The sequence below is a fragment of the Physeter macrocephalus genome, chromosome 2 (genome assembly GCF_002837175.3).
Source record: "Physeter macrocephalus isolate SW-GA chromosome 2, ASM283717v5, whole genome shotgun sequence".
Taxonomy (NCBI): Eukaryota; Metazoa; Chordata; class Mammalia; order Artiodactyla; family Physeteridae; genus Physeter; species Physeter macrocephalus.
The window spans coordinates 10,932,666-10,959,616 of NC_041215.1; the positions used below are offsets into that span (position 1 = coordinate 10,932,666).

General features: G+C 36.3%; 1 protein-coding gene across 4 annotated transcripts in view; it reads right to left on the reverse strand.

Moving 5' to 3' along the window:
• Positions 1 to 1,796: 1,796 nt before the first annotated feature.
• LOC114483920 (zinc finger protein 354B) overlaps positions 1,797 to 26,951 on the reverse strand; it is a 36,199-nt gene continuing 11,044 nt past the window's right edge. For all 4 annotated transcript variants that reach the window (XM_028498298.2, XM_028498292.2, XM_028498289.2 and 1 more), the window contains one exon: positions 1,797 to 9,877. In XM_028498298.2, coding sequence (XP_028354099.1) covers positions 8,295 to 9,877 — 1,583 coding nt within the window. In that variant the 3' untranslated portion in view covers positions 1,797 to 8,294. The remainder of the gene's footprint in view (positions 9,878 to 26,951) is intronic.

Here is a 26,951-nt window from a genome sequence, read left to right on the forward strand (position 1 = left end):
CCAGTCCAAAAATCAACAGAAGACCTAAACAGACATTTCTCCCAAGAAGACATACAGATTCCCAACAAACACATGAAAAGATGCTCAAAATCACTAATCATTAGAGAAATGCAAATCGAAGCCACAATGAGGTATCACCTCACACCAGTCAGAGTGGCCATCATCAAAAAATCTACAAACAGGGCTTCCCTGGTGGCACAGTGGTTGAGAGTCCACCTGCTGATGCAGGGGACATGGGTTCATGCCCCGGTCTGCAGCCACTATGGAGAACAGTATGGAGGTTCCTTAAAAAACTAAAAATAGAACTACCATATGACCCAGCAATCCCACTACTTGACAAATACCTTGAGAAAACCATAACTCAAAAAGATACATGTATCACAATGTTCATTGCAGCACTATTTACAATAGCTAGGACATGGAAGGAAACTAAATAAATGTCCATCGACAGATGAATGGATAAAGAAGATGTGGCACATACATACAATGGAATATTACTCAGCCATAAAAAGGAATGAAATTGAATTACTTGTAATGAGGTAGATGGACCTAGAGACTGTCACACAGAGTGAAGTAAGTCGGAAAGAGAAAAACAAATACCAGATGCTAACACACATATATGGAATCTAAAAAAGTGTACTTATGAACCTAGTGGCAGGGAAGGAATAAAGATGCAGACATAGAGAATGGACCTGAGGACACAGGAGGGAAGGGGAAGCTGGGACGAAGTGAGAGAGTAGCATTAACATACATACACTACCAAATGTTAAATGGATGGCTAGTGGGAAGTTGTTGCATAGCACAGGGAGATCAGCTCGATGCTTTGTGATGACCTAGAGGGGTGGGATAGGGAGGGTGGGAGGGACGCTCAAGAGGGAGGGGATATGGAGATATATGTATACATATAGCTGATTTGCTTTGTGTGTTGTACAGCAGAAACTAACACAACATTGTAAAGTAATTATAGCCCAATAAAGACATTAAAAAACAAACCAACAAAAAAAACAGAGCACCAAAAACAAGAACCAAAAACTGACAGAAGTGAAGGAAGAACTAATAGTTAAACATTAATACTTGGAGACTTTAATATCCCATTTCAACAACAGAACAACCAGGCAGAATATAAACAGGGAAAGAGAAGACTTGAACAACACTATAAACAAATTAGACCTAACAGATATTGGTAAAACAATTCCCCCAACAACAGATTATATAATCTCAAGGGCACATGAAAAATTCTCAAGGATAGATCACGTACTAGATAAAAAGAAACAAAAACAAAAAGAAAACCCTCAATAAATTAAAAGTATTGAAGTAATACAATGTATGTTATCCAACCACAACAGAATGAAAAAATCAATAACAAGAATATGGAAAACTCACAAATATGTGGATATTAAACTACACACTCCTAAAAAAATCAATGGGTCAAAGAACAATTCAAAAGAGATATTAGAAAGTACTTTGAGATAAATGTTTGTGTTTCAAAGTATACCATCAAAAAATGAAAAGTTAACTCACACAATAGGAAAAAATAATTGTAAATCATATATCTGACACGGAACTAGTATCTGGAACATACAGAGAACTCACAACTCAATAATAAGACAAATAATCCAATTAAGAATAGGCAAAGAATGGACTCTTTTTGTTCTTTTTGATGGTAAAATAAATTGAATAAGTAAATTAATTCATTAATAAATAATGTCTTCATTTTCTGATATAATCTTTTTAAATGAACAAAGGATTTTTAAAAATAAATTTATGTATTTTTATTTATTTATTATTTTTGGATGTGTTGGGTCTTCGTTGCTGTGCGTGGGCTTTCTCTAGTTGTGGCGAGCAGGGGCTACTCTTTGTTGTGGTACATGGGCTTCTCACTGTGGTGGCTTCCCTTGTTGCAGAGCACGGGATCTAGGCACATGGGCTTTAGTAGTTGTGGCTTGTGGGCTCTAGAGTGCAGGCTCAGTAGTTGTGGCACACAGGATTAGTTGCTCCGCGGTATGTGGGATCTTCCCGGACCAAGGCTCGAACCCGTGTCCCCTGCATTGGCAGGCAGATTCTTAACTACTGCACCACCAGGGAAGTCCCAGGAACCAATATTTTTAAACAGGACTCAGGAGACTAGCTTTAAGTTCATATATATTCTCTATCCACTCAGTTCTGTTCTTGAGCCCATACAGTGAATTTTTAAAATTTCTGTTACTGCATGTTTTCAGTTCTAAAATTTCCATTTGTTTCTTTTTTATCTTTTCTACTTCTTTGCTGAGACTTAAATTTCTTTGATAAAGCTCTATTTTTTGTTTCAAACATTTTTGAAATTGCTCATCGAAGTATTTTTTTTTTTTTTTGTGGTATGCGGGCCTCCCTCTGTCGTGGCCTCTCCCGTTGCGGAGCACAGGCTCCGGACGCGCAGGCCCAGCGGCCATGGCCCACGGGCCCAGCCACTCCGCGGCATGTGGGATCCTCCCAGACTGGGGCGCGAACCCGGTTCCCCTGCATCAGCAGGCGGACGCGCAACCACTGCGCCACCAGGGAAGCCCTCATCGAAGTATTTTTATGATGGCTGCTATAAAAATCTGTTAGATTATTCTAACATCTCTGTCACCTAATTGTTGATGTTTACTAATTGTCTTTTTCATTCAAGTGATCTTCCTGGTTCTTGGTATGATGAAAGTCTTTTGTTGAATTCTGGATAATTTGCAAATTATGTTATGAAACTCTGGATCTTATTTGAATCTTTTGCTTCAGCTGACTGCTTTGATACTGCTACAGCAAAGATGGCATTATGAAGTTCCACCTCATAATGGCCATGTGGGGTAGAAGTTCAGCTTTCCCACTTGGCCTCCCTAGACACCCAAGGAGTTAAGGGTCTCCTTTTTATTCCTTGAGGAGGGTGGGATTTCTAGCTCCTCACTAAGTCTTCACTGATATCACTCTGGCTGAGACAGATAAAGAGTGCCTTGTTTGCTCCCTACTTGGCCTCCAATGGCACTATGGGGTGGGAGTATGGCCTCATCACTGTTGGGCAGTGGTAAAAATTCTGTCCCTACACTAGGCCCCCTCTGATACCACCCCAGCAGGGAGAGGATGCGACACTCTCACTACTGAGTGGAAGGGAGGGGGGTGTCCCAGTTCCCCATGTAGTGTCCACTATTATTGCTGGGAAGAGAGGTTATTACCACTGGGCATGAATGAATGTCCTAGCTTTTGGCCTTTTCTGGCACCACCAGCAAAGTTTTATGGCCCCTCTTTACAGTCTTATAAGGGTGGAAGTCTAGGCTCTCCACTCAGCCTTTGCTGATGTGTGTAGTGATGGGACCAGTTTTCTCCGTGTTGTTTGGCTGGAGTAGAGTGGTTATTACCTAAGAGTTTTCTGTCTTGCTAGGGCACCCCTTTCCTGGTCCTTTGGCTAATGAAAGTAGGCTTTGTTGGGGTTTTGTAAATTTTTTTGTGTCTATGTCTCTTGCTGTTTCTGGGTTCCTGCTTCTTCAGCTCTACATTTGGGATATATGAGGCAAAAAGAACTACCGTATCACTGGTCCTGAGGTTCCTAGCTGGCCTATATGCTTTTCTCCATTTTTCAGAATCTTCTTATGATTGTTTAAAATATAATATACAGGGGTTTTAAATGTACTTAGTGGGAAAATAGCAAAAAGTATATATCTGCCTACTCCATCTTCCTAGAACAATTTGATTTTTAGATTGAAAATTTTAGTTTGTTATAACTGGATTATTTTATCTAACAATATATGCTAATATTGTTACTAACTAATGATGTTTCTACCCCCAAAATACATAAGATGAACATTAAAAAATTTGAGTTAATCTATACCATTAGGAACCGTAAAGCAGTATATGAAAAAACAAAGTGGAATTTCTAGGGTTGAAAAGGCCAGGGACTATGTAACTTGAACCAGAATGGGGGCAGGAAAAGACAGATCTCTTGACTTTTTGTCCAATGCTCTCATTGAAAGTTCTCTCTCTCAAAGAAAACAAAACTTTAAAAATTGTTCTTGAAAGTTGTATTCCTTAAGCAACTGTTTTTATAACCTGAAGCTTACTGACTTACAATACTAACTGAAATTATATGTTCTCATTTTGAAAGCATAACTGCACCTTAATTAAAAAGAAAGTAACACTGTCAGCTTGAACAATTTTAGCATCTGTGGTATGTCAATTTGTGCAGGACAACTGTCAGGCACCAAGAGCAGAGCTAGCCTCTGTTTTTGTTTTTTTATCTTCTCACTAAACATTTCTCACAGACTGTCCCAAACTCCTATTCTCAAGAATCCATCCTTCAGCCAGTTTCTCAAGCCAGAAACTTTGAACTTTCTGCCCCATCAGTCTTCCTAAAACAGGTTTCAAATTGGCCATTTGCTCCTCAGAAATATACTCTGATTTAATATCTAAGGATCATATCCAAACTCCTGTACTCTCAGATAGCATTTAAAGTTTCTAAAAACCTAACTCTAGCTTTCATTTCCAATATTATTTTTTTCTTTTATCCTATCAGGAATCCTCCACATCAGCAAGGCTTGTTTACCTACTGGTCTCTACAGATGCTACATACACTCTCCTTCTGAGCCTTTTGCTCCTGTGGTACTCTTGTCCTTGCCATCCCCTTCCTCTCTCTAGGTATTATGATTCCATCCATCCTTCAGATTTGGATAAAAAATTTGCTCTGAGTTCTTAAACACATCTTGGTCACTTCATCAAGCTTCTACTTATTAAGGAAGAAACCTGATCTTATAAACACATACAACGTAGATGATGACGTATCATGACCAGGTAGAATTTATTTCAGGAACGCAACATCGGTTAGCATAAAAATTCAGTCCATATAATTACCTATTAAAAGTGTGAAGAGAACAATTATGATTATTTCACTAAATGCAGAAAATAAATATGACAAAATACTACTCCCATTTATGATAAAAACTCACAGCACACTGGGAATACAGGTGTATGTTTCTATTCTGATAACAGATATCCACAGAAAAATTAAAGGTAACATCATTAAATGGTGAAAAATGAATGCTGTCATTCATATTCAACATTGTACTAGCTTGTATATAGTACTATAATGTAAGAAGAAATTTTTAAATGTATTACAACTAGAAGAGAAAAATAAAATGGTCACTATTTACAGATGATCATTGTGTTTGCAGAAAATTCCAAAGAATCTACAAATAAGCTATTAGAAAAAGTCAATTTAGCAAGGTTATTGGCTATAAGGTCAATATATAAAAATCAATTGTATTTCTATGTACTAGTAACAAATAATTGGAAAATGAAGTTTAAAAAATACTACTTACAAGAGTACACTGAGGACATCATGTCCTCTTATGCTTCCTTTCCATTGCACAAACTTTTCCCCTATGCGAATGTCTTTCCATTTACCTCCACACACTTGTTGAACTCCTATTATCCTTTCCAGTCTCTGTTCAGACTTATCACTCTTTTAAAGCATTCTTTCTTATCCTAAGTACTTTTTAAACTTTAATTTACCAGCAAATTCTTTTCTTAAAAAAAACACACAAAAAATAACACAAATATCAAACATATAGAACTAATAAAAGTGGCGCTTTCTTACTGAAACAGGAGTATAGAGTGAACTCAGAGCCATGACTTCCTAAAGTCTCCAAAACACAGACTGAAACTCATTAACATTTTTAAGCACCCAAAGATCCAAAAATTGCTACTACAGTCAACATCTTAAAAAGTGAAATCTTTCTCCGGCTTTACAGAAAATAAGGTCAGCAGATAGAAATTCCTGCACCTCCAAATTAAACAGAAACTTATCTGCATTCCTATCTTTCTGTAGGCTATCTTTCTCTCCAGCCTAAGGTAAATTCTTCCACCTATGCTCTAATTCTTTCATAATCTCTCAGAAAATATGTTCCACACAATGATCTCTTCATTAGTTCATCTTCAACATGTGTATACACTGCCTCAATTATTAACACAGAAATGCTAATTTTCTCCCTTCTAAATGCAACCCTCTTTTCTTCCCTTCATTTAAACTTCTTGAAACATAGTGTAAAATAGCCCACTAGTTCTCATCTTCTAACCTAATGTGGCTTCTGTTCACCCTAATTAACAGAAATTGCTCCTGCCAAGGTCTCCAACATTCTAGCTACCAATTCCAATTTACTCTGTTATGTGATCTGTGGCACCCGACACTATGGAGATTCAGTTCTCCTTTGGGCTCGGTGACATCACTCTTCTAGCTTTTCTCTCTAGGACCATTCCATTTCATCTTAGTTAAATTCCTTTTCCTCCACCAACTCCTTATTTACTGATGTTTTTTGTGGGGTTTATCCATGATCCCTGCTTCTCATTCTAATCTGTACACTCTGCTGGCCAAGTTCACATACCGTGGTTTTGACTACCAACTGTGTATTTTAGTTACTCTGAATTCTAGTCTTCTAGGCTTGTCTGCTCAGCTGTCTTCAACCTCCTAAATTCAGACTCTACACCTTATTGCCAGAACAATTTCCCTTATATAAAATCTTTCATTGGTTCTAGAAATTTCAGAATCAAATTCAAGTTCTTTAGGATGGCAGTAAGACCTTCAGTTCTGCCTTCTTCTCAAGCTTCAACCTGTCATTCTCACGACTCAACAGATGTTCTACAAACGTGTCATGCTGTCACCCACCTTTGCTTTTGCTTATGTGGATCCCTCCCTTGAAGCACTCATCTCACTCTCTGGAGAATTCCCATTATTCTTCCAAAACTGGGCTCAGGCATGACTGTCCCTGGTCCTTTCGGGCTCCTTTTGTTAGGTCCATTCCTTCTTTCCGCATCCTGCACAAATCTCTACAGCATTTGTGTTCTGTAACATAGTATCATTGTATCATCTATTTCTCTGTGAAAACTATTCTAACACATGGTAATTTACTTACTTTGTTACCTCTTCAACCCCCTCCTTTTGCCCCTCAATTCATGACTTCTTGAAGGCCTGTTCTTTTCTCCTGAACAATTTCCAGTGCCTGGAATAATACCTGGCTCAGGGGCTAAACAAACATTTACTGAGTAAACTGGTTTTTAAAAGGTTTAGAATTCTTTCCCTTCTTTTATTTTCCTTTGGAGTCTGAGATTTTTAAAAACTAGAAAACCTCAAGTGGGGAAAACATGCCTTTATTTCATGACATTGATCCCTTTCTAAGACTTTGCCACAGGTGCTAGGTTCTTAGGATTTCTTCTGCAGCGAACTAAAAAAAATAGCTTTAACTTTAAAGTGATTACCTAATCAAAGTATATTTTTCCTACTTAAATTAGCACGCTGTATAGAACATAGCAAGTACAGTTGTAGAATAAATATGACTTCAATACAACAAAGAAAAATTCTGAAAACAAAATTAGAAATTGCATAAAAAATTTGGGAAACAGGTGTAGTTTGGAAGTAACTAGAAAAATAAAGGAGGAAGAGAACAGAGGGTTTTTTGGTTTTTGTTTTGCCTCTCTTTTGATGAAAACCACACACAAAATCTGACAACAGTTTAGGAAAAGGCAAGTTCCAGACTGAGGTAGTTTGCAGTTTATTTTTATCTATTATTTGGTCCTTGGCTCTATAAATGCATATATTTTAAGATTTTGTTATTAAAATGTTAGTTGTAACAAATATGCTATTAGCTTATACAGTTGGTTTCTAATGAGAAATCCAGCACCCCTGCACTCAGATTTTTCTGTTTATATGTTGCATAAAGTGTATAATGCTGTATAAAGAGAAAAACCTTACCTTTTATCTTACAAATGGCCAAAATCAATATTTTGTGATTTGTCTCAGGATATTTTAAAAAGTGACTCACAGGTATGAAAGTGTCCCACGTATTTATTACACAGTCAAGGTTTATCCTTAGACTTTAATAACTGTGAGGACTAAATTAAAATAGAAGTTTTATCATATTCATTACATTTACTAAATCATTCTCAAGTATGTATACAGTTGTCCCTCAGTATCCACGGGGGACTGTTTCCAGGACCCCCCCACAGATACCAAAATCTGAGGATGATCAAGTCCCTTATATAAAATGGTGTAGAATTTGCATATAACCTATGCACATCCTCTCATATACTTTAAATCATCTCTAAATTACTTGTAATACCTAATACAATGCAAATGCTAAGAAAATAGTTGCCGGTGTGTGGCAAATTCAAATTTTGCTTTTTGGAACTTTCTGGAATTTTTTTTCTGAATATTTAAAATTTGCAGTTATTTGAATCAATGGATGTGGAACCCAGAGATAAGCAGTGCCAACTATATTCTAATGAGCTTTGGTTTAAGGATTTCACACATGCAAATCCACTTTGAAGTTCTCTTCAATGTGAATTTTATAATGGTTAGTAAGGGACGACCTCTGGCTGAAGAGTTTCCCACATGCATTACATTCATAGGGTTTCTCTCCAGTATGAATTCTTTGATGTGCAATAAGTGATGAGCTCTGCCTAAAAGTTTTCCCACATGTATTACATGCAAAGGGTTTTTCTCCTGTATGAATTCTTTGATGTTGAATAAGAGCTGCACTTTGGCCAAAGGATATCCCACATTCCAGACATTGATACGGTTTCTCTCCTGTATGAATTCTCTGGTGATTACTAAGGGATGAGTTACACCTGAATGTTTTCCCACACTCATTACATTTATAGGGTCTTTCTCCAGTATGCATTCTCTGATGTTGAATGAGAGCTGAACTTTGTCTGAAGGCTTTCCCACACACTTTACACTTACATGGTTTCTCTCCAGTATGAATTCGCTCATGAATAATGAGTGTCGAGTGGGAACTTAAGGCTTTACCACATTCATTACAATTATACAGTTTCTCTCCAGTATGAATTATTCGGTGTCTATTAAGTCGTGAAATAGAAGTGAAACCTTTTCCACATTCATTACATCTATAAGGCTTTTCTCCAGTGTGAATTCTTTCATGTTGAATAAGAGATGCACTCTGACTGAAGGCTCTCCCACATTCACTACATTTAAAAGGTTTCTCTCCTGTGTGAATTCTCTGATGATAACGAAGAGATGAACTAGACTTAAAGGTGTTGCCACATTCATTACATAAATAGGACTTCTTTCTGAGATGAATTTTCTGACATCCAGAAGGGGATGTGCTACAACTGGATGCCTTCCTTCCTGGGTTATATTTGTGGGGATTTTCTCGAGCGTGGATTTTTTGATGTATAAAAAGGGTAGACCTTCTGCTGAAGGATTTACCACATTCTTTACATCTATAGGATTTTTCCACAGTATGGGTTCTTAGGTGTTTACAAAGGGATGCACTATGGCTGAAGGCTTTTCCACATTCTTTACATATATAGGGTTTCTCTCCAGTATGAGTTCTTTGATGTTGAATAAGAGCTGAACTTTGGCTGAAGGCTTTCAAACATTCTTTACATTTAAATAATTTCTCTCCAGTATGGTTTTTCTGATGTTTACGAAGGGATGAATTGTGAATGAAGGCTTTTTCACAAGTGTTACATTTATAGCGTTTTTCTGCTGTCTTGGTTTTTGGTTGGTTAAGTAAATTTGAATCCTGCCTGAAGCTATTTCTTTGCATTTCATATTTTGAGGGTGTTTTTTCTCTAGCAATCTTCTGTTGCTTAACAAACACTGATTTCAGGCTGAAATTCTGGCCAAAGTCATTATTTTTATGGCTTCTTTCTACAGTGAGGATCTTTGTATGGGTGACTGAAATTATTTGTAAACTTCCATTTTTATCCTTCTGTTTCTTTATTCTGTCTTCATATATACAGGGTTTTTCTGATATGAAGTTCCAGGGTTCATTTTTTTTGAGTCTTTTCCTTACTGGCCCCCAAAATGATGAGTCTTGAGTTTGAGTTGACTTTGTGGTTTTAGGACTGCTCTTACATCCTGAAAAAAAACCAAAAAAAAAGAAATTGCCAATGAGTCACATGATTAGCTGAGACTAAATGTGTAGAAGGACTAAATATTAATGATATCTAAATAAGGCATTGTTTTCTGGCTAAAAGAAACTAGCAAGAGGAAAAAATAGGAAAGTAACAGTGTTACCATATAAAATAATAATGGATGAGAGCTGGAGTACTAGGGTGAATAAAACAAAGATGCTCATTTAAAGAAGATGAGAGTATACACATTACCAGGAGAATAGAGAGAAGGCATCAGAGGAGGAGTATGAATTGGGAAGTGCAGTCTAGTATCCAAAGCCTATGACAGACTCATACATTATCTCCATGACATCACTCTCATTTCTGTAATTATTTCTAATCTTGAATGTCTTCCCTACTTTTCCTACTTGTCAAACTTCTCTGTAGCCTTCAGATTCAGTTCCAGTGTTAAGCTCCTCTTTGCACCCTTTCCTGACTCTCAGCTCCAACAATCTATTCCCCTTATTATACCACTTAACCACAGTATATTATAATATGTACCTAAGGGAAAAAATTATGAGTGTATCTAGAGATAATGAGAAAGCCTTAAAAAATTCTGCACCATTGATAATAAAAATATTCAAGAAAACAGGAATTGAGGGATGCTTCCTCAACAAGATAAATACATATACTTTAGTCCTAAAGCCAGTATCTTATTTAATGAAGCAACTCTAGAGACATTTCCACTATGATCAAGAACAAGGCAAGGATGCCCATTACTTTCACTTCTATTCAACACTGTACTTGATGTATCAACCAATACAAGTACACAAGCAAAATCAATTAGAGGCATAAGGATGAGTAAAGAGGAAATAAAATTATCTCTATTTGCTGATGATATAATTCTATAGCTGAAATTAAACCTCAGAGAATCAATGATAAACCTTGATTAGTGACATACCAGGATATAAAATTAACATACTAAAATCAATAATCTTCATTTATACAAAGATTTAGGGAAATGAATTCACAAGAAATATGAAAAACTTATATGAGAAAAAATTTAAAACAGTCTTTAGGGCTTCCCTGCCGGCACAGTGGTTGAGAGTCCGCCTGCCGATGCAGGGGACACGGGTTTGTGCCCCGGTCCGGGCGGATCCCACATGATGCGGAGCGGCTGGGCCCATGAGCCATGGCCACTAAGCCTGTGCGTCCGGAGCCTGTGCTCTGCAAGGGCTTCCCTGGTGGCGCAGTGGTTGGGGGCCCGCCTGCTGATGCAGGGGACACGGGTTCGTGCCCCGGTCCGGGAAGATCACACATGCCGTGGAGCCTGCGCGTCCGGAGCCTGTGCTCTGCAACGGGAGAGGCCACGACAGTGAGAGGCCTATGTACCGCAAAAAAAAAAAAAGTCTTTTTTTTTTTTTTTTTTTGCATCATGTGGGCCTCTCACTGTCGTGGCCTCTCCTGTTGCGGAGAACAGGCTCCGGACGCGCAGGCTCCACGGCATGTGTGATCTTCCCGGACCGGGGCACGAACCCGTGTCCCCTGCATCGGCAGGCGGGCCCCCAACCACTGCGCCACCAGGGAAGCCCAAAACAGTCTTTAAAAAAATTTTTTTTTAAGTTTTTTTAATTGTTGTTGTGAACCATTTTTAAAGTCTTAATTATTGAGTTTGTTACAATATTGCTTCTGTTTTATGTTTTGGTTTTTTGGCCCCAAGGCATGTGGGATCTTAGCTCCCTGACCAGGGATCAAAACCGCACCCCCTGCATTGGAAGGTGAAGTCTTAACCACTGGACTGCCAGGGAAGTCCCTAGAACAGTCTTGAATGATATTAAAGTTACCTGAAAAACCTCTCCTATTCTTGGATAAAACACTTCAATGTTATAAAAATATAAGGATTAAAAAATATATATATATAAAGATATTTTAAATCCTGCTGTAATTAACAACATAACTTTACAACTTAAGGAACTAGAAAAAGAACAAACTAAACCCAAAGCTAGCAGAAGGAAGCAATAATAAAGACAAGAGCCTAGATACATAAAACAGAAAATAGAAAAACAGTAGAGAAAAAAATCAACAAATGCAACATCAGTTATTTGAAAAGATCTACAAAATTGACAAACCTTTAGTGAGACTGACTAAAAATAAAAGAGAGAAGACACAAAGTACTAAAATCAGAAATGCAAGTTGGCAACATTACCACGGAGTCAAAAGAAATAAAAAGGATTAAAGGAAAAACCATGGATAACTGTATGACAAAAAATTGTATAGCCTAGATGATATGGACAAATTCCTAGAAACACAAAACTTACCCAAACTGAATTATGAAGAAGTAGAAAATCTGAACAGACATATAACTAGTAAAACAATTGAACCAGTAATCAAAGCCTCCCAATAGTAAAAATGCTCTGTACCAGATAGTTTTACTGTCTATCAAATATTAAAGATGAACTAACACCACCCCTTCTGAAACGCTTCCAAAAAACTAAAGAGGAGGCAATATGTCCTAACTTATTCTATGAGGCCAGCATTGCCCTGATAATAAAGCCAGACAAAAGCCCTATAAGAATAGAAAACTAAAGACCAATATTCCTTATGAATATTGATTTTAAAATCCTCAATAGAGTACTAGGCAAAGAGAATTCAGAATATTAGAACGATCATACGCCATGAAATTTATCTTTGGAATGCAAGAATGGTTCAACATATGAAAACCAATTAAAGCAACACATCACATTAAAAGAAAGAAGACACAAAATCACATGATCATCTCAAGTGATGTAGAAAAAAGCACCTGACAAAACTCAAAATGCAACACCTTTTCATGATTAAAAAAACCCCAAAACACTCAATAAACTGGGACTGGAAGGAAAATACCCCAACACAATAAAGACCATACTTAAAGAACCCATAGTTAACATCATACTCAATGGTTAAAGACTATAATCTTTTCCTCTGAGATCAGGAACAAGATAAGGATGCCCACTTTTGCCACTTCAACCCAACATAGTATTGGAATTTCTAGCCAGAGCAATCAGACAATAAAAATAAATAAAATATATCTAAATTGGAAAGCAAAAAGTAAAATGATCTCAGTCACAGATGACATGATCTTTTTTAAAAATTTATTTTATTTTTTTAAAAATTTATTTTATTGAAGTATAGTTGATTTACAATGTTGGGTTAATTTCTGCTGTACGGCAAAGTGACTTGAGTTACACATACATACATTCTTTTCGTATTCTTTTCCATTATTTATGGTTTATAACAGGATATTGAATATAGTTCCCTGTGCTATACAGTAGGATCTTGTTTATCCATTCAATATATAATAGTTTGCAACAGATGACAACAGATGATCTTACATGTAGAAAATGTAAAGGTTCCACAAAAAAACTGTTAGAACTAATATACAAATTCAGCAAAGTAGCAGGATAAAAAATCAGCACAAAAACAGTTGTGTTTTTATCCTCTAACAATGAACAAGCCAAAACAGAAATACAGAAAAGGATTTCATTTACGATATCATCAAAAAGAATAAAATACTTAGGAATTAACTCAAAGAAGGTAAAAGATTTGTACACTGAAAACTACAAACACTGCAGAAAGTAAAGACATAGGTAAATGGAAAAACATCAGGTATTTGCAGACCCTAAGATTTAATATTGATAAGATGGCAATACTACCTAAAGTGATCTAGAGATTAAATGCAAGCCCTATCAAAATTCCAATGCTCTCATTTTTGCAGAAATAGTAAAACCCATCTTAAAATTTATATGGAATCTCAAGGGACCCTGGAAAAGCCAAAACAATCTTGAAAAAGAACAAAGTTGGAGTACTCATACTTCCTGATTTCAAAACTTATACAAAGTTACAGTAATCGAAGCATTGTGGTACTGGCATAAAGATGAACATATAGACCAATAGAATAGAATAGGAAGTCTAGAAATAAGCCTTCACATATTTGGGCAAATGATTTTTGACAAGGGTGCCAAGACTATTCAATGGGGAAAAGACAGTCTTTTCAACAAACAGTGCTGGGAAAGCTGGATATCCACTTGCAAAAACAAATGAAGCTGGACCCTTTACCTAACACCATACACAAAAATTAACTCAAAATGAATACATGACTTAAATGTAAGATCTAAAACTATAAAATTCTTAGACAAAAACATAGGGTAAAAGCTTCATGACTTAGGATTTAGCAATGATTTCTGGGATAGGATACCAAAAGCACAGGAAACAAAGGAAAAAAATAGACAAATAATTGGATTTCATCAAAATTAAAAGCTTCTGGGGGAATTCCCTCACAGTCCAGTGGTTAGGACTCAGCACTCTCACTGCCAGGGCCGGGGTTTTATCCCTGGTCAGGGAACTAAGATCCTGCAAGCCGAGCAGTGTGGCCAAAAAAAAAGGAAAAATTTTAAAAAAGTAAATAAAAGCTTTTGTACATCAAAGAACACTATCAGCAGAATAAAAAGGCAACCTACAGAACAGGAAAAATATTTTCTAATTATGTATCTGATAAAGGGTTAATATCCAGAATATATAAAGAATTCCTACAACTCAACAATAAGAAAACAAACAATCCAATTAAAAAATAAGCAAAGGACTTGAATAGACATTTCTCTATAGAAGACATACCAATGGCCAATAAGCACATGAAAAGATGTTCAACATGTCAGGAAATAAAAATTCAAACCACAATATTCCACTTCACATCTGTTAATACGGCTTATATGTGTGTGTGTGTATTTTGTATACATGTGTGTATGTGTGTGTGTATACACACAGAAAATAACAAATGTTGGCAAGGATGTGGAGAACTGGAACCCTTGGGCACTGCTGTTGGGAATGTAAAATAATATAGCCACAGTGGACAACAGTATGGCAGTTCTTCAAAAAGTTAAGCAGAGAATTACCATGGGATTCAGTAATTCCATTCCTACAGATATACCCAAAAGAATTGAAAGCAAAGACTCAGAGATATTTGTATACCCATGCTCATAATAGCATTATTCACAATAGCCAAAAGGTGGAAACAACACAAATGTCCATTGACAGATGAATGGATAAACAAAAAAGTAGTATATACATATAAAGGATTATTATTCAGCTTTACAAAAAATGAAATTCTGATAGATGCTACAACATAGATGAACCTTGAAGACATCATGCAGTGTGAAATAAGCCAGACACAAAATGACAAGTGTTATATGATTTCAATTCTGAGGATTCTAGAACAGTCAAATGCAGAGACAGAAGGTAGAATAGTGATTACCAGAGGCTGGGGAGAAAAGCAGATGGAGAATTATTATTTAATGGGTAGAGAGTTTCAGTAAGGGATTATAAAAAACTTCTCCAGATGGATAATGATAATGGTTACAACACTGTGAATGTACTTAATGGCACCAAAGTGTATACTTACAAATAGTTAAAATGGTAAATTTTACATTATTTTTATTTTACCACAATAAAAAAAATAATTAGGGGACAATAAAATATTTTGTCGAGAATTTGGGTAAACTGGAACCTACATACATAGCTGGTGGGAATGTAAAATAGTAAATACAACTGCTCTGGGAAACAGTTTGGTAGTTACTTAAAAAGTTAAACATAGCCTAAACATATGACTCAGTAATTTCATCCTAAGTATACACCCATGAGAAATGAAACATATGTCAAAATAAAAACTTTTACACAAATGGTCATAGCAACATTATTCGTAATAACCAATAATGGAAACTCAAATGTCCATCAACAGATGAATGAATAAACAAAAGGTGATACATCCATACAATGGAATATTAGCCATCCATAAAAAGGAATGAGGTACTGATACATATTACAACATGAATGAATCTTGAAAATATGCTAAGTAAAAGAAGCCAGATAGAAAGAGCTACATATTATATGATTCCACTTACATGAAATGTCCAGAATAGTCAAATCCATAAAGACAGAAAGTAGATTAGGAGTTCCCAGGGGTTAGGAGGATGCAGGAATGTGGAGTGATTGCTAACTGGTACAGGATTTCTTTCTGGGGTAATGAAAATGTTCTAAAATTAGTGGCCATGGTTGAAGATCTTTGTGAACATACTTAAAACCATTAAATTGTATACTTTAAAAGCATGAATTTTATAGTATGTGAATTATACCTCAACAGGATTGTTTAAAAAAGAGAGAGAAAAAGCAACAATTCCCAGCATCATAGCCCTGTATGCTCCTGATCCTCCCTTCCCCAAGTAAAAGGCTCTGTGATGAGCAACGGTAGACTGAAAAAATATGCCAAAGAAAGGAAGAACTCTAGCAAAGAGCCTGAAGAAGAGCTGAAGTGACCACCAGAAAGATTAATCCCACTTTGAATTGAAAAATATGAAAAAAGTAACCAAGAAGATCAGAACAGGAGCACAGGAAACAGAAAGTACAGCTTAATTTAAATTCCCAGCTCACAACACTGGAACAACTAAGTAAATGGAAAGAAAACCATGGAAGAAAAAAGTAAGGATAAAAACAGGAAATAATGAAGAGAATAGATATCTCTATTCAAATCTATGAAAACCTATATGAAACAGATAATTCTCTAGAGAAATGCAGGTTACCAAAACTGACCCCATTACAATTAGAAAGCTGGGACAGACCAATTATCATTGAAAAAATTAAGTTATTAAAGAGCAATCCTATAAAAAAGCACTGGAGAATTCTACCAAATCTTGAAGGACCAGATAGTCCCAAGGCTCTATAAATTATGCCAGTGCATTTAAAAGAAAGGAAAAGTTCCTAGTTCCCTTTATGAAGGAAATATAATATGGAAACAAACCAGATAATAATACAAAGAAAGAAAACTACATAACAGTATCAGTTATCAATATCAATGCAAACATTCTAAGAAAATTATCTTTAGCAAACAGATTCCAACACCACATTATTCCAGGAATGCAAGCAAAGTTGCTTCAATATTAGTAAATCCATTAATATCATATAGTTTCCTCTTCTACCCTGTGGGTTATGACCAGAAATCATCTCCTACTCACTATAAATTCCTCAATATGGCACTCAAATTACAATTTTTGTTTTACTAATCTTCTCTAAACACAGTTTAATCTTTTTGAACAATGTCAAATACTCTTAGTTGATATACACACATCTTTTAAGCTCATATTAGAAATTGCATTATAGAATAGTTGGGTTGTGGGGAGGTTTCAGGACCAATCCAAGCAGGGAAACAGGTAGGCATTATTGAGGTAGCATATGGAAGTGTCAAAATATAAGATGAAGCCAAAAGTTGGGGGCTAGGAAAAGCCAGTATGTGCCTCAAGCAAGAGGCAATAATGAATTGCATGCAACACTGAAAAGTCAAGGGTCAGTAATATGGACAGCCAAGGACAGAAGGAGGTAAAGGAGGGCTAACATGATAATAGTAAAAAACTGAATTCAATTAAAATTTTATTAAGGCCATAATTCAATGATTTCAGTTAGAATGATCGTTATATGGTTCACTGAACTATAAAAGATAACACAGTTTTAGTTTACAAAAAGTTAAATTTCAATAGGTAAGTTTTAAAGTAATGTTGGAACTAAAATGGAAAATAAAATATCCTGTAAATAAATCTCTGGCTCTGTTTTCTAAAGAAGCTCTAAACAATATCACCCCACCAGTACATGTATGTTATAGTCTTCAAGATTTTGATCTCTAACACTACAATGAGTGAGGACTCCTTAGAAGGATGGCTATTTCCTTTATGGCCCATGAGAGGTACAAAATATGTGTGAGATTTCTTTGTATGGGCTTTGGAAGGTGGTATACAGTGAGTGTGGGCCATACTGATATTAGTAGAAAGCAAGGATGCTAACAAAATTTATAAGGTTAGTAAGATACGCATTAAATTCATTAGCATGTTTGCCTATTGTGGTGTGGGGTGAGATAGGGAATAGGGAAGAGAATGGAGTAGAAATATAAGAATGAAAAAATGGGCCTTGTAGACATGAGTGTAAAAAATGTGCTATTAAACAGAGTATGGCTAACTCAATCCTCTGCCCTTCAGATTCAAAAATATATATATACACAAACGTGTGTGTGTGTGTGTGTGTGTGTGTGTGTGTGTGTGTGTGTGTGTAGGGCTGTGTCAAGGGACATAGGGATCTGCTTTAAAAGAGTTCCTGATGACTAAGTCAACAAGCTGTATGAAAAATACTACATCATAAAAAGCCATGGGTTCATAATGATAATAGAAAGAAAAAAATATAATTTTTAATTTAAAAAAAGGAACTATTACTAGATTGATATTTTTGAGAACATTATTATTCAGTTTTAAGTATGTTATCAAGATTGACAGATGACTACCCACACATAAAGACTTGTATATTCATCATTAATAAAAAGTTTGAAGGGAAAAAAAAACAGCTTCAAAAATCTAAAAGGAATAGTGTCAAGGACACTCACTTTATATGCTAAATTATAAAGGTGTAGACTATTACAAAGCATTAAAAAAACATATCAAGACATTCCATTCAGATAAGAGGCCCTATCAGTTGGCTTGGATGAAAAAAGGTCATGATCTGCAAGATCGGATGCTAGTCTTGTAAACCTATCTACAAGGTGCTGTATCAGTTCTACTCATCCCAACGACACCATAAAGTGCCAACACCAGAGTCCTAAATTCATGCAAAGAAGAGCCTTGGACCATGCCCCCGAAGCAAAGAAGAGCCTTGGACCATAGCCCTCCTAAGTGTTCCTTATGACCAGCTTAGGGTTTTCTTCCTTTTATTTTGGTTTTAGCAAGGCCTACAAATCTATCTCCTGAAGTGGAGATCAAACATTGGTCTATCTTAGACCAAACCTGAGCTACCTCATGAACAAGTCAGAAGTTTATAGAGACCAAAATGATCTTGCTTATCTCTCCTCTGCCAGGGGGCAGAAGGTCTAACAATGACAAACAGTTGTCATCTGTGCATGGTCACCACCCTGACTAATTTCTGTCATTAGGTCTAGATTCTCTCTCTTTGGCTCTTAAGACTCTGAGATTCTATCTTCAACCTCCTTCTTTCCCTAGTTGATTTTATCCCCTCTAAAACCTGCTACATGAACGACTATCCCAACTTTCCTCAAAATACTTCAAGAGGTATTTCTAACTGCCTACTAGCATTTCCATTTTAGTATTTTTCTTATACTTCAAATTCAGTCTGTCCAAATCTAAACCTGGCACATGCTTTTTCAAACCTTTTTACTATTTTCCCTAGTTCAGAATGACATCATAACCTTACAGTTGCTCTGCCATAAGTTCTTAATCCCATCTCAAAACTTTCTGCCCCCTGCATTCCAAGCCTAGTCACCAAATGCTCTTAATTAAATTCCATCACTGAAATGTCTCTAACAGCCATCCCTAAAGTATGCCTAGGTTGAGGGTCTCATTACCCTATAATGGTTACTGCTACTGACTCTCACTATGTTCCTTTGATCCCAGTTTCCTACCCATCCAGTATTATTTTCCACTGTTTTTATCCTTAGAGAACTCATCTTGTGTATTAGTTTCCAATGGCTGCTGTAACACAGTATCACAAACTTGGTGGCTTAAAACAACGCATTTTATTCTCTTACTGTCTAGAGATCAAAAGTCTGAAATCAGTTTCACTGGGCTGAAACCAAGGTGTTAATAGAGCTCAAGGGGAGACTCCACTCCCTTTCTTCTTCCAACCACTAGACCTGCTCATGGTCTCTTCTTTCCACCTTGAAAGCCAACAGCATAGCATCTTAATATTTCTCTTTGCTTCCATCATTATACTACCTCTACTTTCTTGTCAAATTTCCTTCTGCCTCTCTCATAAAAAGTCAACTGTGATTACACTTGGGCACCCCTAGATAATCCAGGATAACTTCACCATCTTAACATCCCTAATTCAATCATATTAAGGTAACTTAAGGCGATATTAAGGTAACATCACAGGGACTTCCCTGGTGGCGCAGTCATTAATAATCCACCTGCCAATGCAGGGGACACAGATTCGAGCCCTGGTCCGGGAAGATCCCAAATGCCGTGGAGCAACTAAGCCCGTGCACCGCAACTAGTGAGCCTGCACTCTGGAGCCCGTGAGCCACAACTACTGAGACCACGTGCCACAACTACTGAGGCCCGCGCTCCTGAAGCCCGTGCTCCGCAACAAGAGAAACCACCGCAATGAGAAACCCGTGCACCCCACCGAAGAGTAGCCCCTGCTCACCACAACTAGAGAAAGCCCGCGTGCAGCCAAGAAGACCCAACACAGCCAAAAATAAATAAATTAAAGAAACAAAACAAAAGGTAACAGCACAGGGACCCAGGTATCTTTAGGGGCCATTATTCAGCCTATCACATTCTGTTATTTAAAAGACACTGATTACTCTTTATTTTATTCATTCAACAAATATTTACTGTGTTGCTACAATGTGCCAGACTCTATTCTAGGCACTGGCGCTCTGTAAGACACCAGGGATCTAGTAATGAAAAGAAATAATTCATTTCCTCCAGGAGCCTAGTTTAACATTAGAAACAAATAATTCAAGGTGCAGTCACAACACAATGTCATCATTTCTACAACAAAAACAAAAGATAGAAACAGAAGCAAATGTGAGCTTTGAATAGTATCCAAACTCTCCTTAGATAGTGGAGGATGTAGGCAGGAAAGAGGTACAGGGAGTGGTTACAGTTTTCTAGGATTTTAGGGGATTAGCAGTTTGCTAGTGAAAACTTAAAAATTGAATCTTCCCTTTTCCCAAAAGGGAAAATATATGTGCCCCCACCCCTGCCCTTTTTCTTTTGTATTTGTAAATCCTTCCTCTAAGCCTCTGATATGTATGTAAACTTGTAAAGCCTCTGTGAGCATTACAAACCAGGAATGTTTTTCTTGAGAGCCTGGGAGCCATCTCTTTGAAATGTAAACATCAAGAAAGATAGTGATCCTATCTCTCTGTCATTGTGGAAGTTTACCTAGTGCCTAGCTCCAAACTGTCACCACCTGCTCATCATACTATACCAGAAGTTTTCTTTTCACTAGCACAGACAGCCCAACTGCCAGGTGAATTTAGGATAAATATGAAAGAATGTATAGCTAACTGTGTTGTCAGTCCCCTTAAATGAGGACAAATTACAATTAACCTCAAGAACATGTATAATTGCCCAGCTACATTACAAAAACAGAAAGAAACCCCACCCTTTTTAATCTCATCAGCAGGTTACCTATGATGCATGCGGGCGGAAATCTGGTTTAATGTTTATTCAATAGTAACAGTGTTTTCTGTCTTTTGGAGAGGTTTTTCTGGGTTGGCAGGAGATTAAAAAAAAAAACTTTCCCCAATATTACATGAAGGAATAAGGGTGAGGGTTGAAGGCAGAATCAATATTTTATTTTTACCCCAAATGGCTTTTTGGCCTTATTTCCTGAAGTATTTCCCTGATTTATCCAATAATCAGTCAGATTCAAAGTCATATCTCAATAAAAATGTGACTTTAATTGGCACTCTCACAGGGCTTTCTTGACAACCAGAGGATTGAAAGACTTAAAATTGGTATGCTGGGAATTACACATAACAGTATAATTATAGATGGGTGTGGTACTGCACATTTGTGAACATCCTGTGTCTTAGTGAAAAAAGGAATGCTGGTCTATACAATTTGCTTTTTGTAACTCCAATTTTTAAAACTTTTTATTATGGAAAAATTTCAATATATACAAAAATAGAGAAAATTGTACAATGCAACAACGACCACCAACACTTCATATATAAGCTCTACTCCTCCTCCATCAGACTGGCTAAAGCAAATCCTAAACATCATATCATTTCATCTAATAATGTTTCCAAATGCATTTCTCAAGGATAAGGTCTTTAAAAAAAACAAAAAAAGCAAAACATCTGACAGCCAATGAAATTAACACTACTCACTAGTAGCATCTTATATACATGGAAGTGTTTGAACTTCCCTAATTGCTTCATAAATATTTTCAATTAGGAAACAATCAAGGTTCACCCACTGCATTTGGTTGGTATGACTCTTAAATCTCTTTTAATCACTGTTATAATGTAATCTGCTGAAGTGAAGGTCATTTGGCCTCCCAGAAAAATATCTTAACCTGATAAACAGCATCTGCAACAACCTAGAGCTAACACTATACTTGATGGTGAAAGGCTAAATGCTTTATACTTAAGGTCAGGAACAAGGCAAGAATGTCTGTTCTCACCACTCTTAATCAGTATAGTACTGAAAATCTACTTAGCCATATGGTAAAAAAAGAAATAAAAAGTATACAAATCAGAAAGGAAGAAATAAAACTATCCGTATCTTGAGATGATAGTACATTAAAAAATTCCCTAGGAATCTACAAAACATTTCCTAGAACTATTAGGAGTTTAGGAAGGTCACAGGATACAAGGATAAACATACAAAATCAATATTATTTCCATATACTATGGACATGTGGGCACTGAAATTATATTTACAATACCATTTATAATTACTCAAAAAATACTTAGGTGTAAATGTAACAAAATATGTACAGGACTTGTATTCTGCAAACTACAAAACACTGAAGAAAGAAATTAAGTAAGAGCTAAATAGGGAATTCCCTGGTGGTCCAGTGGTTAGGACTCTGTGCTTTCACTGCTGAGGGCCTGAGGGCTCAGGTTCAATCCCTGGTTGGGGAACTAAGATCCCATAAGCTGCACATTGTGGCCAAAAACAAAAACAAGAAAGAGCTAAATACATGGTAAGATACACCATATTGATGGATTGGAAGATTCAGCATAGTAAAGATCTCAACTGTCTCCAAGTTTACTTGGTTTACTGCAATATCTCAGCAAGATTTTTTTGTAGATAGAAATAAGATTATTCTAAAATTTATATGGAAAAGCAAAGAAACTAGAATAGTTAAAGCAACTTTGAAAAAGAATAAAGAAATAATCAACCCATCCAATATTAAAGCCTATATATAGCTACAGTAATCAACACTGCGTGATGTGGGTGGAGGGATAAACACACAGATCAGTGAAGCAGAACACCTAGAAACAGACTCACAAATGTGCTCAACAGCTTTTTGACAAAGGTGTAAAAGAAATGAGTGGAGGAAGATAGCTTATTCAACAAATAATGCTGGGACAATTGACCGTCCATAAACAAAAAAAAAGAATCTTGACCAAATCCTACATCTAATACAAAAATTAAATGCAAAAGAATCACAGAAATAAATGTACAGTGTAAAACTACAGCATTTTTAGAAAAAACACAGAAGAAAATCTACAAGATCTGAGGATAGGCAAAGAGTTCTTAGACTTGACAACAAAAGGACAATCCATAAAAGGAAACACTGATGAACCAGACATCTCAAAATTAAAACTTTTGTTCCTCAAAGACACAATTAAGTGGATGAAAGGAAACTAAAGACTAGGAGAAAATATTTGCAAACCACATATCCATCAAATGACTACCATCTAGAATATATAAAAAACTCTCAGATCTCAACAGCAAAAAACCAAACAATACAATTAGAAAATGGACAAAAGACACGAACAGACATTTGATCAAGAAGATATACAGATGGTAAAAAAGCACATGGATATATGTTCAACATCATTAGAACTTAGGAAGATGCAAATTAAAATCACAGTGTTTTTCACCATATACTTATCAGAATGGCTAAAATAAAAGTATTGACAACACAAAATGTTGGCAAGTATGCACAGAAACTGAATCACTCATATGCTGCTGTGTTGCTGGTGGAATGTAAATTGGTACAGCCACTCTGGAAAACAATTTAGCTGTGTCTTTCAAACTAAACATGCAACTACAACATGACACAGTAATTGCACTCCTCCACATTTATCACAGAGAAATAAAAACTTACTTTTGCACAAAAACCTGTACACAAATGTTTATAGCAATGTTACTTGTAATTGGCAGAAACTGGAGACAACCCATATGTCCTTCAACAGTGAATGGTTATGTAACTGTGGTATATGTTTTACAAAAAACTATTCAGCAATCAAAAGGAATGAAATATTGATAAGGAACAAGGAAATACTGACAAGGAACTACTTGAATAAATTTCCAGAGAATTATGCTGAGTGAAAAAAAAAACAGTCCTAAAAGGTTGCATATTGTATGACTCCATTTAAATAACATTCCTGAAATAACAAAATTATAGAAATAGACTAGTGGTTACAAAGGGTTAAGAACAAGAGAAGGTAAGGATCAGGGACAAGGAACAAGAGGAAAGTGGGTGTCTAAAAATGGGTAATAGGAAGGATCCTTATGGTGACAGAAGGAATTCTTCCATATCTTTACCGTATCAACATCAATATCTTGTTTGCAGTCTTGAACTATAGTTTTGGAATTGGGTAAAGGACCAATGGGATCTCTCTGTACTACTTCTTATGTGAATCTACAATTACCTTAAAATCAAAAAAATGTTTTTAAAAAGTAAAATTCCCTCTAAAGTAAAAAATCAAATTGGCATCATTCCTCCAAATCTGATCTCCTAGTACCACTATCTCAGTGAATTATATCATTATCCATCCCTGAACTAGACACAAACCAAGCAAGCATCCTTGACAACTCAATCTCCTTTATCTTCCATATCCAATTCATCTTTAAGTCCTGCTGCATTTATCTCCTAAATGTCTCTGAAACTGGTTCCCTTCTTTCTGTGTCCATCACCACTAACCTAGCCAAGTCATTCATGCATTCATTAACTGGAAGCCAACTCTGACCAAGCACTATTTTAGGTACTGGAGAAATGGGTACAAATGAAACAGACAACCCAGCACAAGAGAGTTTATAATTCAAAGGAAGAGCAGATTATAAATAAATATGTACTATTTTGCAGTGATAAGTACTCTGAGAGAAAATAACATATGGTGAGGGCATAAAGACTGTGGAAGAATGCTGGAGAGGGTGTGAAGAAAAGGGAACCCTCTTACACTGTTGGTGGGAATGTAAATTGGTGCAGTCACAATGGAAAACAGTATGGAGGTTCCTCAAAAAACTAAAAATAGAGTTGCCATATTATCCAGCAATACCACTCCTGGGCATATATCCAGAAAAAACTATAATTTGAAAACATACATGCACCCCTAGTGCCTACTCTTGCCACTATTATTCAACATAGTTTTGGAACTCCTAGACACGGCAATTAGAGAAGAAAAAGAAATAAAAGGAGTCCAAATTGGAAAAGAAAAAGTAAAACTGTCACTGTTTGCAGATGACATGATACTATACATAGAAAATCCTAAAGATGCCAGCAGAAAACTGCTAGAGCTAATCAATGGATTGAGTAAAGCTGCAGTATACAAAATTAATACACAGAAATCTCTTGCATTCCTGTACACTAACAATGAAAGATCAGAAATAGAAATTAAGGAAACAATTTCATTTACCATTGCAACAGAAAAAATAAAATACCTAGAAATAAACCTACCTAAGGAGGCAAAAGACCTGTAGGCAGAAAACTATAAGATACTGATGAAAGAAATCAAAGATGACACAAACAGATGGAGAGATATACCATGTTCTTGGATTGGAAGAATCAACATTGTGAAAAATGACTATACTACCCAAAGCAATCTACAGGTTCAGTGCAATCCCTATCAAATTACCAATGGCATTTTTCACAGAATTAGAACCAAAAATTTTACAATTTGTATGGAAACACGAAACACCCCGAATATCCAAAGTGATCTTGAGAAAGAAAAAGGGAGCTGGAGGAATCAGGCTCCCTGATTTCAGACTATACTACAAAGCTACAGTAATCAAGACAGTATGGTACTGGCACAAAAACAGAAATATAGATCAATGGAACAGGATAGAAACCCCAGAGATAAACCCACACACATATGGTCACCTAATCTATGACAAAGGAAGCAAGAATATACAATGGAGAAAAGACAGCCTCTTCAATAAGTGGTGCTAGGAAAACTGGACAGCTACATGTGAAAGAAGAAAATTAGAACACTCCCTAACACCATACACAAAAATAAACTCAAAATGGATTAAAGACCTAAATGTACGGCCAGACACTATAAAATTCTTTGAGGAAAACATAGGCAGAACACTCTTTAATATAAGTCACAGCAAGATCTTTTTTGACCCACCTCCTAGTTATGAAAATAAAAACAAAAATAAAAAATGGGACCTAATTAAACGTAAAAGCTTACAGCAAAGGAAACCATAACAAAATGAAAACCCTCAGAATGGGAGAAAATATTTGCAAATGAAGCAACTGACAAAGGATTAATCTCCAAAATATACAAACAGCTCATGCAGCTCAGTACCAAAAAAAAAAAATTTAAAAATTAAAAAATGGGCAGAAGACCTAAATAGACACTTCTCCAAAGACATATAGATGGCCAAAAAACACATGATAAGATGCTCAACATCACTAATTATTAGAGTAATGCAAATCAAAACTACAATGAGGTATCACCTCATACTGGTCAGAATGGCCCATCATCATAAAAATCTCCAAACAATAAATGCTGGAGAGGGTGTGGAGAAAAGGGAACCCTCTTGCACTGTTGGTGGGAATGTAAATTGATGCATCCACTATGGAGGACAGTATGGAGGTTCCTTAAAAAACTAAAAATAGAACTACCATATGACCCAGCAATCCCACTACTGTGCATATACCCAGAGAAAACCATAATTCAAAAAGACACAGGCACTCCAATGTTCACTGCAGCACTATTTACAATAGCCAGCACATGGAAGCAACCTAAATGTCCATCAACAGAGGAATGGATAAAGAAGATATGGTACATATATACAATGGAATATTACTCAGCCATAAACATGAGCGAAATTGGGTCATTTATAGAGACTTAGATGGACGCAGAGACTGTCATACAGAGTGAAGTAAGCCAGAAAGAGAAAAACAAATATCGTATATTAACGTATATATATGGAATCTAGTAAGATGGTATAGATGATCTTATTTGCAAAGCAGAAATAGAGACACAGATGTAGAGAACAAACATATGGATACCGAGGGGGAAGGGGGAGTGGGATGAATTGGGAGATTGGGATTGACATATATACGCTATTGAGACTATGTATAAAATAGATAACTAA